The following is a 20,689-nucleotide window of genomic DNA, read 5'->3' as shown; positions in this document are numbered from 1 at the left end:
GTCTTTGTGCAAATTCAAGAAACTATCATAGTATTAAGAGATGTCTGAGACGGTTGCTTCTGCTGTATTTGTGGACAACTGTATCTCCTGCCATATGTACCATACGGTTTCAGTTTTCCAGTCTGTTCCCCTAAGTGCAGCTGAGATATTTGAATATTGTTATTTAACTTCTGGTGTCTCTGAGGCATTTTTCACCTGACATCTAGAAGAAAGCACTTGTTATCATCACCAAAAAAAACTGAATGCATGAACTGAAGGCAAGTTTAAGGGCACAATATGAATTTTAACTTGAGAAAATCTGATAAAACCATACAAATTATAGTTTTGTGTTTGTAAGAGAAATTGCATCCACAATTCAGAAATTAAATACAGTGGAAGAAATCTTTGGCAAGGCAGGCCTTCTTACTCTGTAACTCCTCAGAGTTCTGGACACAGTAGAACAGGTGGAGATTTTTCTCTAAGGGGACATACATAGATGTGTAGGCGACACATCGTTTAGCTGGGCTGTGCATGTTGCATCATAGATTGAGAATGTTTACTGTGATGTTGCACAACTCCATCTACCCTGTCCAAAAAAAAGCCATTTGCTCTTATAGCTGCCTGGGCCTCATTTAAAACATTTTTTTCCTCGAGAAGAAAGCAAGCGATTAAAATGCTTTTCCTCCCTGAAGGTCTGTGACTAACAGGGTTTCTTGCTTCTTTGCTGTTTTTGAAGTCATAGGTGGACTATTCATCAGATAGCCCAGATGTATGAGTGTTGGATTATTCATCTTCTAATGGGTTTAGTATCTTACTGGTGCAATAGGAAGAGCAGTTTGTGTAAAAATGGGCTTATTTCAGCCACATACATTAGTGCAGAGAGGTCTTGCCCCAGTAAGGTTCCCGTTCTGTCTGACTGGCTCACATGCAAGCCTGGTGCTTGCTCACTAAATTGCAATGGTCCAAAGCACTCTTAGAAATCTGTTAATTAACAGGAAAGACAACACTAACGAATTACCCTCTTTTAGAGTTTCCAGCTGGAATTAGGCTGTGCTTTTCTTTGGGACAAGACTGGCTTGACTTTGTGGCTGGAGCTCTTTTGAGTACTCGCCATGCAGGGTTGCAACAGACAGACCCATGCTCCGTCTGGCTTGGCCATATGCATTGGCGTGTGCCCGGCAGTTTGGGGTCACATTAGCCCTTCCTCTGTGTTGGTTGACAGGCTTCCTGCTAGGCCTTCTCCCAGTGCAGAGATCTGCTGGAATTGCTCCAGGGCTGAAATGGATCTTCTAGTTTAGCCCTCTCCATCAAATTCCTGTGAAGGGGAAGGTAAGTGTCTGCTACTACCCTGGGGAAGTTTTGGTGTTTCATTGGCAGCAGAGTCCCCAGGAACATGAACTCTGGGGACATTAGCGTATGCCTGTGACGTACAGCTGGGCCTGGCCTATGCCAGAAGTTAGGTGGCATGCCAAAGGCATGACAGGTGTCAGGGCCAGAACTTGTGTTAGAGCTGCTTGGTGGCAGGTGCCAGTGCTATGTAGATCACCAGGCCATGCGTCTCTCCTTTGTCATAGACTCGTCCATGACGAGTGCTGACTCGTAGTCAGCACTATGAGGCTCCTTTGTTCGTTAAATGCAAGCAGTTTTTCAACTGACATTTTAGGATGTACCGTGGAAGATGGAGTCCATCAAATACCCTCTGGGTGAGGAAATGCTCTTCTCCAGGAGAAGAATGTGAATGTTCACATGGAACGGGAACCTGGGCAGATAGATTAGCTGCTAAAGAGGGACAGATAACCTGGGCAAGAGGAAAGGTAGTAAAAAATGTATGGTTCAGGTGACTGGCACAAATTCCTGTGAAAAAATCTTTCCTTTAGGCAATGCCACAGTTTTTATGCACAGTTGAAATGTTTTTATTTTAAAGCTGGGATTCAGCAGTTGAGTTCTTGTTCTAAAAAAGCATAGGCCTTTGGATCTGTGTCTGTGGTGGCAGAGGTCAGCTTGAAAGCTTGCCTTGGAACTCAGTTCTGTCTTCTCATTTCTCCCTATCTCCACATCACAGTTTCTCTGTGGTCCACTGACCACAGCCACACATTCTTGATGGGGATACAGACTTCTTCCCATCTCAGAAATAAATGTTCAGAGGCAGAGCTTGGGTTCGGGCCCATCTCTGGTTGTGTTTATGTTTGTTTAGAAGTAATTGACAAAGCCAGTCAGAAGACTCTTCTGGAGTCTGCGAAGCGTTCAGTCAGCAGAGTCAGATCATTTCAGATTGGCTTTAAATAAAAGGTGATAGTTAAACTGTGTGGTAAATCTGTCTGGAGGGGGAAAAGGAGGCAAACAGCAGAACTGAGACAGTTGAAGGAGAAGCAGCTGCTGACAGCTACTGTGTCTGCTTTGACAGCTTGAGCTGAAGCAGTCTAGAAAGTAAAGCAAGGCCCCAAGAAATATTGCTGTGGGATCTCTTAAATCCAGGATGAGTTTATGAATGGGATCCTTCTGGTAGACTCCCGTTGGGAGCATCTTGCAATCCGTGGCCCTAGGGGCAGCTGGCCCTCCTGAGCAGGGTTTCTTATGCACCCTTCTGCTCTCTGGACCTGTTCAGTGTCACATTTAGGAGATTTTGAGCCCTTTCAGTAGCTGGATACTTCTCTTGACAAACATTTTTTGCACCTTTAGAGGACTTAGACTGATGATAGCAACTTAATCACTGTGCTTCTAGAGGTGTGTAATTAAACCTTGTTACAATTGGCAACCTAGGTGACTGAGAAGTGAAACAGTGTAGTTATACACAATTGTTTATCTGTTTTCCTCTGTCAATTTGAGTATCTCTCTTCAGTTTGGGGAGAATCAGCTTCTTGTTTACTTCTGCACTATAACAAGACAACTAGTTCTGGGTTTGCATGGGCCGCCTTCCCGGTCAGAGAGTTTACTGAAAAATAAATCATTGTAAAGCCCCAAACCTGTCACATTGGTATCAGGCCTAGAAAAAATTCTTTTTTCTTTTTTGGGTAAAATCATATCCACATAAGTCTTGTGTACAGGTTTCAGCTAATCGCTCGGGAAGCAAAACGTCCTTCTTTTGGTGTAGCTATCTCTCCTTGAAATTAGTGAGGGCCAAGTTGTTGTACTTGGGTAAGAACAGTCTTTTCCAGAGGGACAAGAACAGACGAATCTGGGTCTCTGAGGAGGTGGAGCGATATGTCTCAAATCAGCATTACGAAGTGGAGTGTCAGGGCAGCCTAACCCAGGTGGGTGCCTGAGCAGTTAAAATAGGCAGGTGTGGGCCTATAAGCAGGATCCTGAGTGTGGAAGGAACGTCAGTGGCTTAACCTTCCCTGTGGAGTCCAGAACAGCGTGTCACTCCCTTTATCCCTCCTGCTAAGGCACCTCGTCTCTCCTAAACTGATTAGTTGTTTTGAATTCTGATGTAAATTGGACATAGTGCATGTCATGTAACAAATGGGATGATTTAGCTGTTTTACTGAATCCTCCATTGTGTGTGCCAAGAGCTGCAGAAATGATGACTGAGGTCCAGTTGGAAGATGTTCCAGCTTGACATTTCTTTCAGATTAGAACATTTGCAAAGTTCTTCCAGTAAATGTGGAAAAAGGTTAGAAAGACAGCAAGCTGATCTTTCCAGTAAAATGCCATCATCACACGCCACATTATCGCCTGTCATGCTTTTGCGTCGCATTATTGTCTGTCATATTGCCATCTCACATCAAAAGGGTTGTACCGATCTTGGAGAAACTGGAATTGCTGGGCTGTTGTGAAGCTGAAGCAAACTTGGAGAGATTGCAGTTCTGCCAGCAGTGCTGTGCTAGTTGCATCTCCGAAAACATTTTGGGTTTTCAGTCAGACCCTTACCACGAGGTCTCTGGATAGTTGTTACTGAAAGGCAGAGCTAGGATTGATAGAAAATGATGGTGCAGGCAGTGATCAGGGAAACATATGTTCCTGTCTTCTTCCACGCCCCCAATCTGCCTCTCACAGTCTAAAAAGCATGTGAGTTTTTGGGAAGTGTAATAGTGGCAATTTTAATAAGAGACACTGTAGGGTAATGGCAGCCAGAGCACATCAAATCAAACAGCATCCATATGGGTCTGTCAAAGAAAGGCCAAATACTCTAGTTGTCTGATCCTATGGATCAGCCTGCTGCTTTGTTGCTGCACTGGGATATGTGGATTTCAGTTACTTTTAATAATCATGTCGTGCTTTATTTAGATCCCCATTTTTCTCTCTGCAGTCTGTCTCACAGCTATACCATCCACTACAGCTTCTTTTGACAGTATCTGTCAGCTTTATCGCCTGGTTTTCTAGTCAATGCTGCAGGTTAGTAAAACAGAGAGTAAAATGACCATAAGGCTGCTCTCCCAAATCCCAGTTTAAATTCAGAGACTGTATTGAAGTCAGCAGGGTTAAACCTCTGTGAAGTACAGAGACTGTATTGAAGTACAGCAGTTTAGGCATTCTGATGCTGTACTTGGCTAACAGTTGCTCATCACATGTTTTCATGCACATGATTTTGGACTGAGGGTTAAATGGATGATTTTGGCGGGTAAAATTTCTTATTTGTTTATCAGCCGTGCTAATTCTTCTCCATTCTTCTTCTCTAGCTGATGAAGCTAATGCTTCATTATGATTACAGCTCTAAGCTCCTGCAGTCGCTACAGAGATAGCAGGGAGTTGAAAGAATCTGCAGTGTTTCTTCTGCTTATTGCAAGGCAAAGCAAAACTGGAAAAGTTCAGAAAGCACAGGCTGTGGCCTACAAACTCCATGGCCCAGGGCTCAAATGGCCAATAGCATTTTAGACTTGTCACTCTGCATGTTGCGGATGCTCTACTACTTTTCTGAGAACATGGTACTGAGCTGATACAGTGGGTGGTAGGATTGTAAGCAAGTAATGGTCTGTAACTTAGTACTGTTGGGCAATAGCTTTTCAAAGCAGCTATAATGTGTCTTAGCTGTAATTTGATATTGAAATAGTTCCTCTTTCTACAGATTCCTGGGGAAAATTCCTCAGCTGAGATGCATAGTTGCAACTTCTCTGATGTTGAAAAGGCTCATCTATGTACTAAAGATCTAAGCTCAGATACTTTATGAGAGTGTGGAGATTTTGTGGTTTTCATCCATTTCATCTGAACATGCTCGTAAACATCCCAGTGGCTGAGTTTTCATCCAGCGCTGGCGGTGCGAATCTGTGTTTGTGTAATTTTATGAATAAAATGAATGAGTAATGCATATGCAGAACACACCTGGATTCTCACCGTTGAGCAGTTCCTTGGACTTAAGTGCCCAGAGATGCTGGTGAGCTGTAAGTATGCACAGTGCATGAATCCTGTGCTGTTTCCTCATACAGTGCCTACACTGAGAGGTTCATTCCCATTGCTTCCTCTTCAATGGCAGCAAAAGCAGAATTCCCCAACCACCCTTCTCTGCTTGCTTCTTCCTTGGACAGTTGTATTTTATCTTAATCTTCTGCAAGGGCTCGTATGCACCAAATGTGCGTGAGCTGGATGAATTGGGCTATATCTACAACCGAACAGAGGTCATGGGCAGAGGGCAGAAAAGGTAGTTCAAGGATTTGTAGATGCTATCTGAGAGATTATGTGTGGAAAGTAGTTGATGTTGCACCTTGTGTCTGTTGTTACAGAAACACTGCAAAAGGTTGAGGGGTTGGGGGCCACAAGCACCAGAGGTTCGTACAGACTGCTCACTTGGTATTTCTACTTGTCAGTTATGAGTCCTGATTCTGCCCGTCAGGGACTCTTTTCCTGCCCATTTATTGCCACTATTTCCAGCTCCTTGCCTCTGGAGGCGTGTGCTGCTTTTTCCCAAGTCTCTCCTGGTATGGCAGCTGAAACTTTCATCTGCCAGTTCATTATAATATAAAATACATCAATTGCCCTATATTTTGTGCACTTGCTCTATTATGCAGGAAATACACACTTTGTCATTTGTGAGGTGCTCCGTCTAACTTAGCGGTACAGCTCAGGAGCCTGGGCTTCCTATGTAGACAGCAGGGAAGGTGGTAGGCTTCGGGCTTGGGCACTCGGCATCTCACCCTCTGGTGGTAGTATCTCCTCTGTGAACATTGGCTCCTAATTTAGGCACCCAAGTTAACACAAGTTGATGAGCCTTTTCCCTTACTGTATACCCGCTGTTCGATTCTTCTCACTTCCTGGCAGTGCAGAAGGCAGGAGTTATAATCAGCACTCAGTGAATCACTTCATTCCTCTGATAATTATTTCTCCCATCTAGAAAGAAATTATGCATTTCCCTGCTTTCTGCCATTTATAGAGAAGTGTCTGCCTGCATTTTTTTTCCCCTCAGCCTTACTTTTCACTCCTTTCTCAGTGTGAGACAGGCTTGCTGAGTCTGCCTCTGCTTCCCATTTGCCACGTGTGAGAGACTGAGCAGAGGAACATTGTGTGCTGCCTCAGGACTCGGTGGGGATGACTTGCAGAGCATCATGGAGTGAGGAATCGCAGTTGCTGGAGGAAACTCATGGATGCTTAAGCTCAAGGCACTGCATTCCTTAAGACTTTTCTAAAGATCACTGATTATTTTATCTTTTTTTTTTTTTTTGGTCTTTTCCTTATGGACCAATCATTAAATTGTCTGTGAGATCTTCTGAAGATAAATGTCATGTAGATAAATGTCCCACGTAAACTCAGCAGTTCGGTACGTAGAATTCAAGAGAACGGGAAACTTGAAAAAATGCTTATTAAGGGAACTAATCTGGAAGCAGGGATGGTGATTAGAGACAGTATTTGCAAAAGGCTTGCTATTTTGTGAGACCATATGCATTTTGGGAGTCTGATTCAGCTTCCTTTGAAGTCAGTGGTAGTCTGCAGTTGTCTTGTGTGGCAGTTGGATCAGCCTCATTAACACAAGCCTGGCCTCTATACTGCATTATGTTTCTCCTTTTGGTTTCCAATAGAGACATCCATATGGAAGGAACAAGGATGTTTCCTTGCTCTTTCATTGTGAATGTGTTTTTCTTTTGCAGCGAATCCAAACGAATGCAAAAGCACTGCAGCTTGCAGATTGTAAGCACTCCTTGCCTGGGTTTTGGGACTGGAGAAGTGACGGTGTTGAGGAGAAATGCAGAGTTCAAAGCTGCAAACCTCTGAGCCAGCCCAGCTATATGGAAGCCTTCCTCATTTTTGTGCTGCAGCAACAGTAGCAGCCACCACCGCAGCCCTTCCCCAGAGCCTTGCTCCTGTATGGGACCTAGATCTGCTGGTGGCCATCAGTTCCCAGGTCTTTCTCCCACGGAAGGGAGACACAGTGCAGAGTGATAGGGTTAAATGCTGCTCTAAGGCAGTTCAGGGTACCCTCACGCATCTTTTTAGCTTGCTGGCCATCTTGGGTTTCTTGTCACTTGTCCTACCTACTCTTGGCACCCAGAAACCAGTGTGTCTGGGCTGCCTAGTGCTCTTTTTCTATATCTGATCTTTTGGTCTCATCCACCAGAGAGAGCATATATACTAAAAAAACAGATGGTTCTCTGAGGTTTGAAAATTGATGAAGACCTAGACAAATCAATTACCTCTTTTAGTTCACTGGCTGAACCAAATACTGGGTTCAAATGCCAAATCAGCAAAACTAGGTTGTTTCAGACTGATCAGACTATTTTTCAGTATCAGAGATTTGGTGGGGAAGTTTATTCTTTAAAAAAAAAGAGCAAGTGGGGCATATTTGGTCTCAAGGCACAATTTCAAAATGAAAAAAAAAAAAGATCCTGAAATAATTTGATTTTTAAGCAAATGAGAAAAGTAAAAGAAACAAGTATTCTTGAACAGCAAGCCAGTCATCTGAAGTAACTCTAGGGAAAGAGTTAAAATCCCTGTGGTGTCTCCACTGACCTCCACGTTACACTGAAGAGGAATTTGGCCTGAACTTTCTTTTGGTAGAGAATCTGAGTCAGAAAAGCAGCCTCTGCTCACGATTCCTTGCTCCTCCCTCTCCTCTCATCCAAGACTTCTCTGGGCCTGTTTCTATACTTAATATTTCAGGTCAACATTAGTAACGTTGAGTTTAACTGGGTTCAAGCAATTCTGTTTTACATTCTGTCTCGATAAGAGAATCACCCTAAAACTTTTAAATGCTTTACATTTTAAAAGAGGTTTCTTTTCAACTGATAGGCTTGTTCCTTCTCAGGAGTTTGGGTACGATGCATACTAATGTAATAATGTTTGTTTTCACAAGGAAGCATATGCTTAAGCACTGTCTAATGTAGCTGGGTATTTTGAAATCTGTTAATCCATTCTAAAATGCTTGCTTGACCTATACTTGACTCGGGCTTACAAGTAATTTTATTATGCTAGTACAGTCCAATTAGCTGTGAGTAAGCAACAGCATTTTGCAAAGTTGACCATTTATTGTTGTTATGATTATCATAGCTAGAGCTCTAGATTTTACAAGTAACAGAATTAGTGTGCAATATCTATTTATTTTTCTTCCAGCAGAAGGAATCAAACAATTCGCAGAATATTTGTAGCTTTAATTTTTTTTAGAAATATTTGTTGCTTAAGATTTATCCTGTTCTTTGCATTCATCAGAAGGTCTTTCTTGTAAGTACTCCGTGCACCTGAAGGTGTTCTTCCCATGCGGCATGCGGATTGACTATGATGATAGTGCAGCCTCTAGAATCAGATTCCCTCTGGATGAAATAATCAGCTGTGATTGCCAATTCAAACATTCTTCAAAAGCAGCAGTTATTCAGGCTTCTAATTAAAACAAAGCTAAAACATTCACTTATATTTAACTACAAATCTTAGTATGATTTTGCTACCAAAGCAAAACTGTATTTTCACTTGTATTGTGAACTTGCTAAGCAAAAGCTCTTATCGCTATAATTGATGAATCAAGCAATCTCATACTTCCAGGCCTAACAATAAAGTAGAAAGCACAAACTACTTTTGTTTTCTTTTGTACAATGAGGAAATGTAATATTCTGCCTAGAACAAAAAAACTGATAGTCAAACAAACTGGATATTAATCAAGGTCTTACTCTCATTGGAAAAACTATGCCTTAACTGTCATCTCTGTAAAAGTGGTGAATATTTTCTCTAACAGTGTGAATAATAAACCATGCTATAGCTTTCTGTCCTCAGTTCTTGATTGACATACTGTATGTAGTAAAATCTGAATTTCTTATATTTAATAGCTTGTGTTGCAATATATATTGTACTGAAACCATGAGGTCTAGAGTAATCTTTAGATATAAAACCAAAAGCAAACTGATTCAAAAGCTTTGAACTTCCTGCATGTTTCAAGTTTCTGCAGATTCAAGTCTTGAAATTGAGTAGATCACTTGTTTGGGAAAGATTTTCTGTGAAAGATGTTTGGAAAGATGTAAGGACCCTGTGTTTGAAAAACCTTAAGTTCTAAACCAGTTGCTGATTACGAACTGTCTGAAGACATGGATGACACTCATTCATCTTCATGCTTCTTAGCTCAGTGAGAGGTTTAGTGAGTTCAGGAGTTTTGAGGAGATGGTGGGTTATTCCACTGGTCCTTAGGCTGCTGAAAGATATTGGATCTCACTTAAATCAAGACTATAAATTTTGGTTCTGGTTTTCAAATGCTAAAAATTCAAAGATTGCAGTCTGCTTTTTGATGTATTTTTGATTTATGTCACTATTTAGTGATTAACTGTTCAAGCCTCTATGTATTACTGGCAGGATGAGTTTCCTTCTGGGAGGTATTAATTTTACATAAATTGAAATGAATAGCTGCTTAATTAGAAGGCATGGTGTGTTTTAAAGAACACTTTGAGGATGCAGTATGGTTGGGGCAGAAATTCTTCCCTCATCTTTTACATTTTCCAGTCTTTTCTCTTGGCACTGCTGAGCTGAAGTGTTTATTCTTTCTTTGCCTTCTCTTAGGGGAAGAGAAAAGTGAAGGTAGCAACAAATAAAAGTTGTCTTATTGTGTGAAAGGGTGGTACACTGAGAACAGTTATTTATTGCTATTCATTTCACCCTGTGAGTGGCTGCTATAGATTTATAAAATCTACTGATACACTTTAAAGCAGTTATGCGCTTTAGCTTTTATATATCAATAAATTTTCCACAGCCGCGGATGCTCAGAAGCACATCTTGTGAAATCTTTGCATTTTATTAAAAAAAAAAAAAGGCAGTTAAAAAAACCCCAAAGAAACTTGACGACCTCATAGCCAAGTTCTCCTCCAAATACTTCCAGCTGCAGCTAGAGGGATGAGTCATGCTGAAAGCTGAGGAGCTTTTCTAAAAGCCTTTCACTTGGTTCACATGATTTTTATTTTTTTTTAACTTTACATTCCTGTCTGTTTTTCTTTTCTTAAAAAAACCCCAACAAACCGTGAAGGCGAGTCACCCAAGGAAAACCCGTATGAGGATGTGGAGCTGAAAGGCCATCATGCGGGCCGAAAATCCCATCAGCTCTCGGAGAATTCCCTAGATTCTTTGCACAGGATGTGGACGCCGCAGGACAGGAAATACACATCACCTCCCCAGGTAACGGTGTGACGGCGCCGGTCTTTCTGTGCTTGAAGCTTATTTAAAACTTTTGCAAGGAAATCAATCGTGGCGTAGGAGGAGGAGCAGCCGTGCTGAATGAGAAAGGGTATCTGGAAAAGGAGCGCGATCAGATGCATAAATCATTGCTGGGAATGCTCTTGGCAGCTGCAGCTCAGCTTCTCAGCGCTGCGCTGCAGAATCTGATGGCTCTTTGTGCTGGCTACGGCCTGATGAGTTTAAGCAGAACCCTTCCACTGGTTGTGAGCTGAATCTGGCCCTAAATTACTTGCATGGCTGCACCTCTTTGTGAATTGCCTCCATGTTTGCTTGCTGGGCTTTTAGTAGGGACAGGAGGGAAAAAGTCAGCTGCTTAATCTTGCCCACGTATCGCTATGTGAGGCCGAATGGGACTTTGCTAATGTGAAGTACATAGCGTGGCATGTTTTATTGTAAAGTGGAGAAGGACAAGTTTGCCCCCCCCAATAAATAAATGAATAATAAAGTAATCAGAAAAAACGGAGTGTCTGCATTTAACGAGGCTGTATATATTGTATTTACAGCATAAAGTAAAAGACCAGGAACTCAGCAGACTTTCCATTTTGTGGTGAATTTTGCAAAGCAGTCTGTTTTTTGTGAATGCTATGAAATGCCAGGTTGCTTTGTTGTTTATGGGATCATTGTGTTCATAAGGAAAAATATAAATTTCATCGCATACATAATTTTGAGATTCAAAACACTCTTAAAGGAACTTTGTTTTGCACTGAATCAACAGAAAATTTGCAGCTGAACAAAAGGTCATAACAATTTACATTTCTGTCTTGTAAAGAGACCTAGAACAAAACTGAATATATTTTCTTTCACTTATTTTGTGTGTATGTGAGCATCACAGTCCAAGAGACAAAAGAAGTATCACCAGGATTCTTAGTATGCACCTAACATAATTTGTAAAATAGGAGTGTTTTCAACAAAGCTACTGAAAAAGGAACAAGTAGAAAGCAGTAATCAGGCAGAGTAAGGAGAAGCAGAAACTGCAGCCATGAAGATAACCTCGTCGTGAGAGACATGCTGTGCATAACAGTTATTTTGGGCTGTGTGTGTTCAGAGGAATTGTGTACCTTCTAGAGGATCCAACAGGGTGTACCATTAGGGTAGGAATCATATAGGTCCATTAGTAAGATACTGTCCATTGTTCTCTGTTTTACACAGGGTGACCAAAGAATATACAGATTAAAATGACTTCTGTAAAGTTGCTCGGTAAATAAGTACTTCGGTGTCTTTGCAACAGGCTATCTTTATTCTGGTAGCTTCTTTTTGAAATGCTGCCAGGAGCCAGTCCTGCCATAATTGCGCTGTCGTTGTGCTGCTATGTAAAGCAAAGGGAGACTAAGAGCAGGTCAGCTATGGGCCTGGGTAATTCTCCAATGACCAGAAATAGAAAAGTCTCAATTTCCTGAAGAATGGCAGCTTTGGCAATGATACATCACCCAGTTTTTCCAGCATACAACATAGCTGGATTAGCAACATGACTTTTCAGTCGTGGATGATGATAAACAAGATGGAAGAGATCAGAAGGTCAGCAGGCTTTCAACAATCATCTCCAAAAAGAATTCCTTTCATTAAAATATAGACTGCTGCAGATTTTCCTGGCATGCTAACCTGTGGTAAGCAGAGACCTCAGAAACACTGGCTTGTGGTCATGTGGTCATTTTGAATTCCACTGTGTCTTCTCCTTTCCCATTCATTACTTTGAGTGTTTGAAGTCATCAGGTGCAAAAATAAAAAGAATGTTTTATCGATGACATTATATTTGTGATGCAAAGCCCACACATACAGAAACACCTACTCTTAATCCCAGGTAGTATGGCACTGTAATAGGTAAGCCCTCCAAGTAGGACAAATGGGACATTTATAGCTGCAGGTTTATAGCTTGTAATACTGCTAATAGAATATTAGCAAATGCCAACTGACAGCCGATTGACATAATAGTACTTTCTGGTTAAGCTTCTTACAGCGTTTGTGTTTGGGAGGAGAAGGCAGGGACCTGGCCTTGCCAGCCTGCTGATTAACTTTCCTGAGAGCTGGGCAAGAGCTGCTTGAAGGACTGCTCCAAAAGAGCCCAAGATTTTTAAAGATAGCTGTTACCTGGTGCTTAACCCTGTCAATGAGATTTTCCCTTCCCCCTGCAATGTTAACTGTTTTTTGTTTTAAAGGGAGTTCTTTGCAAATGCAGAACAAAGCTGTAACTGTGCCTCTGCACACTGGCAGTGCTTAAAACGTCTAAACACCATGGAAATACGGCGAGCTTGACCTTCTACTTTCTTTCTCCAGGATAAAATAGTAACGTCAATGTAATTGCTCTTGATTTTCAGTACTGCAAGTGAAAGGGATGGATCAGGCCCATCGGGTCAGTGTTCTGATGCCAGCCAAGCCTTTAAGTTAGTTTTGAAGGCTCATAGAGGGTGCGTGGAAATGCACCAAAGCCAAAAGTACTATTGTTTTTTTTTGAACTTTAAAGTCTTCGATATTGACCCCTGTCTCTTTACTTTGACCTTAAACCCTCTCTCTGCACATGTCCCGCAGAGCAGTGGCTCACCTGGCATGATGTCCTTGTGTAGCCACCACTCACTCACACAGAGCTGCTCCTGCACTAAGTGTTGCTGAGAGGGGGAAGAGCTCAAGCTGTTCTTGTTCTTGCAGCTACCTTCGAAACCCAGCAGCCAGTCCCTGCGTATCGGGAACTGGTCAGAAAGGAAGAGCCACCGCTTACCACGACTGCCCAAGAGGCACAGCCATGATGACATGCTGCTGCTGGCTCAGCTTGGCATTCCCTCCTCCCCTTCCAGCCTCAATGACGACAGCCTGAGTACCACAAGTGAGCTGCTGTCTGCACGACGGGCCAGGAGGATCCCAAAGGTACTGGCAGGGTGATCAGGCTTATGCTGAGGATAGGTCACCTGTCTGCAAGAGCTTGCAAATTTCTATCCAGCCTTTAGCCATCATTGAAAGCTCTTTTTATATCCTAAAGGAAAATTGAGATCAAAACAGAAACAGTAACTCTCAGGAGCCAAGACATACTCCTTTTTTACCTACAGCAGTACTGTGAAAATCCTTTCCCTAGAAGTGGGTAGCTCTGCCCTGGTCTAAGAGTAGCAAACATCTGATGGCCATCTTTGCACAGAGCTGATTTTAAGCCAGTTCTGTTTTCCACACTTTTCTTTAAGCTCTGTGGGCCAGAGCGTTGTTGTGTACCTAACTTTATGATTTTGAATGGGTGATGGTCAAGCAATTATTATTTATAACATGCAGCAGCATCTGAAGTGGGTTTTTCCCCCATCATTTGTTTACTGGTGTAAGGAAAATAACTATTATTGGCCTAATATGTTTCCCTTCATTTACTCACAACCTACCCCATCCAGATAACCCCGTTGTCTTAATTGATTTGGAGTAAGAAATAATTTTCCATTTTTCAAGGAGTATTCCAATTCAAAATGGGATGTGGAAAAAACCCAAGCCACCAAACAACAAAAAAAATCAACAAACCTTTTCTAGTACAATAGCAACGGCAGGGGGGAGAACTGCTGATATATTTATTTTTGGCTTGTGAATAAAGTTGATTTTTACTGTATATTCAGCTCTTTCCTGTTCTTATTAAAAAGCATATTTTAAAGTATGTGACTGTAAATACTGTGAGTAGAGGGAGAATTTTACATTCTTGTCAATTAGTCTGGAATTCTCTCTAAGCAGGAAACAAACAAAACCAAGGAAATTAAGCTTACATCCTTAGTATTTTACTTACACTATTTTACTGCACAAATGAGCATGCATCTGTGAAGCAAGTTACAGAGTAACTTACAGAGTAGCTTAGAACTTGGTTTTGAGTAAAACTTGGGAAGTTTTGTACCCAACCTTCTTTTTTTTTTTTTTCCTTTTTTTCTTTTTAAATTTTTTTTTGTTTAAGGGACAGACATTCTCCTTATATGAAATTATGTTCTCAGCATATGAATGTTCATAGTTTTATAATAAATCTTGTGATAATTGCTATTTTTGACCACTCTAGCTCCTAGAATCATGTATTACTGGAGAATCTCAGTTTTTTATTGAGAAAATGTGAGTTATTAGAGGGAAAAACTCGAACCTGAGAAAATCCTGTTCTGTACCACCCCCAGTAATGCTTTGTGAAGCAATTTAAACACCTGGGCTTTCCTCACCACAGTGCAGGTGTTTTACACCTGATGAAGTAGCTCAAGCAGACCAAGTGCCAAGCAGCACAGCGAGGGGAGTGAAAAATCCCAGCAAGGCGCCTCACTCCTGGTTCCTGATGCCTTGTTCCGCGCTTACGTGCAGGAGTTTCTGGGCCGGCGCATGTGCTGGAGCCAGGAGGGCTTTCATCCTGCTGGCCCTGCCGTGGTGCTGCGCAGATTCCCAGTGGGCAGAGCCAGGCTCACGGCCACAAGCAGAGAAGTTCCAGCTGAGCCTGGCTGCTGCGTTGCCCATGGTTCAGTCAGTATGTAGAGGCAAAATCTGCTTCGAGCAGAACAAGCGAGGATTTTAACACTTCAAACTGTTCCTTCTGGGCCAGACCCGTGTCCCCTGTTGGAGGGGTTGCACGAGTTCTTGTTCCAGCCTGTGTTCTGTTACTGTTTCTATTGTGTCTATGGCAAATTATTTTCCCTCACTGAGTTTATTTCTCTCTGCAAGCTGAGGTAAAACATCTTTTCCAAAATGTTTTCTAGTTCTATGAGTAAAGCTGCTGTGGAATGAAATATACTATTTGTGACTCATAAAAACGTTATGATGATTAATTGCTACACATTTATGACTCTCTACAAGTTATAATATTCTGTTCAGTTGCAAATTCTTAGTAATTCCAACGCCTTGTTGAAGGCACTAAACACAAGTTATCTCATTAATATTTTCCATCATCTCAGATTTTTTTGGATAGACAGTTACTATCTGCATTAGTCCTCCTCAGGGAAGTCATAAAGATGATTACCAGGAGTTAAAATTCTGGCTAGTGCTGCTTAAAGCCATTTAAAGCCAGTACGAGTAGCTAACTTCAAAATACTTTTGTAGATAAGGGTAGGATTGGAGACAGTAGATAGAGCATCTCTGAAGTAAGGTAGGTACAGCATGAGTTGGCAGGGGGAGGGAGAAGTCCATATGGGCCAGATCCTCAGGTGATACGATATAGCTTCAAAGCAGCTGGTTCACTCTGTACCTGAAAAGCCTTTAAAAAGTTAGGGCCATCTTCTTCTGGTGCTTATTTGAACACACTAAAATCTCAGTTCAGGGAGGTGCTAACATACATGTTACTCTCATATTCAAAATAAGAACATGAACTTAAGGTCCATGAGAGTTTGGCAAAGTTGGATATGGCTAATGGATCACTGTTACTTAGACACTGCAAGTGAAGAGAGAAAAAATAGCATCGAGAGAGAGAGGGGGGAATGAGGTAATAGAAGATAACGGCTACCTTTGAATCCTCAGGCTCATTGTGCTTTTATTACAAATGTCTATGTGATTTTTGAAAATGAGATTTAGGTTTCTGAGTTATTTAATTATTTTTTAAAATATATCCATAGGTAAAGAAGTGAGATTCAAAACAAGTGATTCAAACAAATGGGATTCAAATAAGAGAGATAAGACATGCACTTTGAAATAGTAACGGCTTTGGGGGGTTCAGCTGGCCTATCATCTGTGGTGAAATTTTTTTGTTTGGATAGATTAATTAAAAGTCTTCTAGGAGAAAAGTATTTTTACTTATTTCTGATTTCTCATTTTCTTATTTTGCAGCTTGTCCAAAGAATCAATTCCATTTACAGTGCAAAAAGAGGAAAAAAACGACTGAAGAAACTTTCTATGTCCAATATTGAAACAGCGTCTCTACGAGGTATGACACAGGCATCACGGTTCAGTGAATCCATTTGGATGTTATAGGATTAACAGATTCCCTTCTTTCCTCCACATGTACCTTGGGCTCTGCTTTGTTTAGAACTTTCTTCCACGAACAATGATAACTTTGTGTCTGCAAAAGGAGAAAATGGGGATGAGCTTAAAATAAACTGAGATTCTCAGCATTGTCTGTCCTATTAATCCCATGATCAGATGGACTCATCCAGCTTCTTCTGTAGTTCACTTTTTGAGTAATTTGCATCTCTAAGTTTTGTCCAAAATTCACAGTTTTGACCTTGTAATTCATTCATGCTTTTTCCTGGCATATGAATATAACACACACTGCGTTTCAGACTGCTTCTGGAAAAGCAGGGGCCAAAAAGAAATTCAGGCCATGTTTGTAGTAGGAGTACAATAGATCTTTAATGCGAGTACACCTCAAAAATACATCTTGTCATAAGGTTACTTTTGCATGTTACTCTCACTCTGTTTGGTGAGTTCTGGCGATTGAAAATGTTGCCCAGACAAAGCTCATAAGGCTTTCTTTGACTTCTCAAATGCTGTGTAACATTTTTTCAAAAAAAGTTGAAGTCTGAAAAAGCAGTGGAAGGGTTAAAATCTGTTTTGCAAATGACACATTCACCTCTGTAGCTTAGCGTAGATGGGAGTTCAGTGCAACCAATTGCTGTAACGGAGAATGAATTTTGCACTTTCATCAAAATGAAGCTCTTTTCTCAAGCAAAATTGAAACTTAATCCAAGGAAAACACAATCTAAGGAGTCATTCAAACTGTTTATTTCAAGGTGTTTCAAAACTGAGGAGAGAGCATGTGTGGGTCACAAGGCTCAGTGTGAGATACGATTTTTCCCAGTTTCACCATAGTAACCCAAGTTTATGTTTGCTTTGGTTTTGCATTAACTGATCAGTCTATCCCCTCCGCAGATGAGAACAGCGAGAGTGAGAGTGACTCAGATGACAGGTTTAAAGGTAAGGGATCAGACTTCAATAACTTCAAGTCAGCCACTGTCACAGACCTTATCAACACACATTCTTCTGCTACTGCACGTTGTTCCTGTCCATGGCCTGTATTTTCCTTCCTGATCTATGCTAACTCCATTACTGCAGAGCTCACAAAGTTTCCAACACAGGAGCATGTATGTGGAAAGCAAGGACAAAATGAGCTGTGAAGATCTAACAAGGATTTGGCAACTGTGTCATATAATGAAGAACAGGACCTTTGATAGATTTGCTTTGTCAGCCACTTCACAGATGCTGATGTTTTCCAGACTGACTACTGGGTGCAAATTTAGAGGGATGAGATTGGATAAATATGCTCTCTTCTTATTCATACACTGCTTTAAGTGTTTACAGCTAGCTGCTGTTGGAGGCAAGATTCTGGGTCTGATCCAGCATAGCAATTCTTATACTCTTTTATAGGTCTGCAGTTTCCAAATTGTAGAAATTCCTTTATCAGTGCACAGCACCTGCACAAACTCTGCTTGAGCCAGTCCAGTAAATTAGTCCCTCATTCTCAAGAGTCCTGATGCACAGAGTGAACTATAAAAAAGTTACAAAAAAGTTGAAGGCAGCAACAACAGATTTTATTTCTAAAAACCCATCATGTCGTTAGTAAGTGAGGGGGAAAAAACCACGAGTGCCGAGCTGTGGTTATAAGATAAGGGGCAAGCATTCATGTCTGTCTACTGCAGATGTCACATGCTTACTGTTCATGCAGGAAAATTTGCTGGAAAAAGTTGTCTTAGGGAAACAGATTTGATCCAGACAGGTGGTGGTAAGACCACCCAAAACAGGCTGTATGCAACGTTGTACAGCAATGTGTGGAAAAAACCTCATTGCTCCTTTGTAGACAGGTACCACCCCAAAAGCACTTGCAGTTCTCTTTCTCTTTGTGTCAAAAAATATAGGGGTTGCTTTTGCTCACAGCTCATGAAAGCAGACAGACAGGGCCTGGCCTCTCTCTTGTTATTGGGAGGATATTCTGATTTCACTGGAAGCTGGGAAGCTTTTTCCCCCATTGTTGTGGAACGGAGGATCTCCATTCTGATGGCTCCCCAACTGCTCCTGCGTGACCTTGTATTTACATTGATGCTCTCAGGGCATCCTGAGCCAAAGATCCAGCTGGCGTGTGTAGCATGACAGGATTCACTGGGTCCCCATCTGTTGGGGTGGGCTCTTTGGTTTCACCTCTTGCAAGTATGAAGCACTGGCCGGCAGTGTGGGGTTATGGCAAGGCAGGATAAGGCAGGTTATTTCTTGGCATTTAGCTTCCCTAATTGTGTGGTCACATCAAGATCCAGGTGCTTTATCAAAATAATTTTTAAATTTGTGGTGTTGAACCACAGCTGGTCATCAAGGGGTTTCCCTTTCTTTGTGTCAATTACTTAATTACTGCTGTGATGAAATGCTTGTGACACCTTACTTCCCCACCACAAGGGATAGCCTGCCTTTTGCAAACTGTGGGCAGCATGAGTGAATGTAGCCTTAAGGGATTGACATGGGCTGCTAATATTTCATTTGCCATTGCACAGAGATCCTAGTGTGAAGAGGTGGGGAAGAGCATGCAGGAAGCTGGTTTTACTTAGCTGTTTTCACTTACTAGTCTACCAGAACTGGTAGTGATGTTACTGACTAGTCTGCCATAGAGGTCTAGTGACAAGTCAAGGCATTATCTTTGAATCAGGACTGGACGTGACTATGAATCTAAGATTGCCCCTCAGTCTAATTGGCACAAGCAAAGCAATCACACAGGAGGCAATCTGCACCTCTTCCCTTCCCCCTTCCCTGGAGGTCATTCCATGGCTTGTACGGATATATCCGTGCTGTAGAGAAGGAGAAAATACACCTTCAGTGGTTCTTAGCATAAAGCTGTGCTACGTAGGGACGGGTCACCAAACTGTTTTTGACCAATGTAAACCAGGTCCAGGTCAGACCTGAGATGTGCCACCCCGGAGGCCCTAGTGCGTTTGCACTCCCACATAAGGACTTATAATCTAGTCTTATGTGTGAAGAAAAAGCAGACCTTTGTCAGGGTAACAGTTATGAACTGCAAATTATTTCAGTGACTTAGTTCTGTATCACTTCAGTACTTAGGGAGAGTTTTGATTTATGGGTGCAATTAGTGAGGGGGACTACAGTATGAAGGTTTGCTTTTGAAAGGAGAAAATGCTGGGAATAATATGCTGGCAAATTGAAAGTCCTTTGTGAATGGCTGTGGCTTACACATACACATTACAGTCCCAGGTAATGATCTGTCTCTTTTTTTTCTTTTTTTTCTTTTTTTTGTAAAATGCTAGCTCATACCCAGCGTCTAGTGCACATCCAGTCAATGCTGAAGAGGGCTCCAAGTTATCGAACCCTGGAACTGGAGCTGATTGAATGGCAGGAACGGGAGTTATTTGAGTATTTTGTGGTAGTGTCACTGAAAAAGAAGCCCTCTAAAAACACTTACCTCCCAGAAGTGACTTATCAGTTTCCCAAGGTAAAAGAAAAAGTCTTCTGTACAGTTCATTCTAAGGTCAATAAAGTGAATAAGTTGGAAAATTAATAGAAATCTATTTTTTAAATGGAGTTAATCAGTCAGCTTTCATAATTTTTCCAAAGTGATCTTTTACAAAGCGAAGGGCATAGAGAAGATGACTGAAAGCTTTCCCTGTTTACGAATTTATCTTTTCCAGTGCTGGAGAGTTTGGTCTGATAGCAGGTGCTTTAAAGACGGTGTTTAAATTCAGTTTCTAAATATCTCACTTCTAACTCATTTTGGCTGTATTAGGATTTGTTCCAAAACTCACTGAAATCAATGGAAAGACTTTTGCTGATCTATGGCATTTCTCTTGTGCTCTTGCAGCAGAAAGGAATTAGAGTTAGGACTGTGTTTTAAGTGGCCATTATGCAACAAGGGAGTTTTGGGCAATTAAAAAAAAAATTAAAAAACCCCCAGCAGTGATTATTTCTATTGTACTAACATACAAGCTCGTCCTTGGGTCATGCCTCATTCTGCCAAGCACAAATAAAGAATTAGCTGATGGGCCCTTGCTCTTCAGAGCTCATTAGTATCCCCCCTGTCCTGAGAGGTGCTGTGAAGCTGGCACTAACAGTAACTGACTGAACCTCAATTTTCTCCCCCGCAGCTAGAAAGACCAACCAAGCAAATGCGTGAAGCGGAGGAGCGTCTCAAGGCTATCCCTCAGTTCTGCTTTCCTGATGCCAAGGATTGGCTCCCTGTCTCCGAATACAATAGGTAAACCTTCCGGTGCTCCTCTGCTGCACAGTGCTGAGGGAGTGTGTC

General features: G+C 41.6%; 1 protein-coding gene across 1 annotated transcript in view; it reads left to right on the top strand.

The window, feature by feature from the left end:
• The window catches only part of ST5 (suppression of tumorigenicity 5), a gene marked incomplete at its 3' end in the record, with an annotated part of 75,795 nt that overhangs the window by 36,608 nt on the left and 18,498 nt on the right, over nt 1–20,689 (top strand). Inside the window, exons 4-9 of the mRNA XM_010295182.1 lie at nt 10,340–10,488; nt 13,189–13,404; nt 16,285–16,381; nt 17,326–17,370; nt 19,698–19,882; nt 20,532–20,641. Of these exons, the coding sequence (XP_010293484.1) occupies nt 10,340–10,488; nt 13,189–13,404; nt 16,285–16,381; nt 17,326–17,370; nt 19,698–19,882; nt 20,532–20,641 (802 nt within the window). The remainder of the gene's footprint in view (nt 1–10,339; nt 10,489–13,188; nt 13,405–16,284; nt 16,382–17,325; nt 17,371–19,697; nt 19,883–20,531; nt 20,642–20,689) is intronic.

The sequence above is a fragment of the Phaethon lepturus genome, unplaced genomic scaffold (assembly GCF_000687285.1).
Source record: "Phaethon lepturus isolate BGI_N335 unplaced genomic scaffold, ASM68728v1 scaffold4869, whole genome shotgun sequence".
NCBI lineage: Eukaryota > Metazoa > Chordata > Aves > Phaethontiformes > Phaethontidae > Phaethon > Phaethon lepturus.
This window is presented reverse-complemented; position numbering and strand designations above follow the sequence as displayed.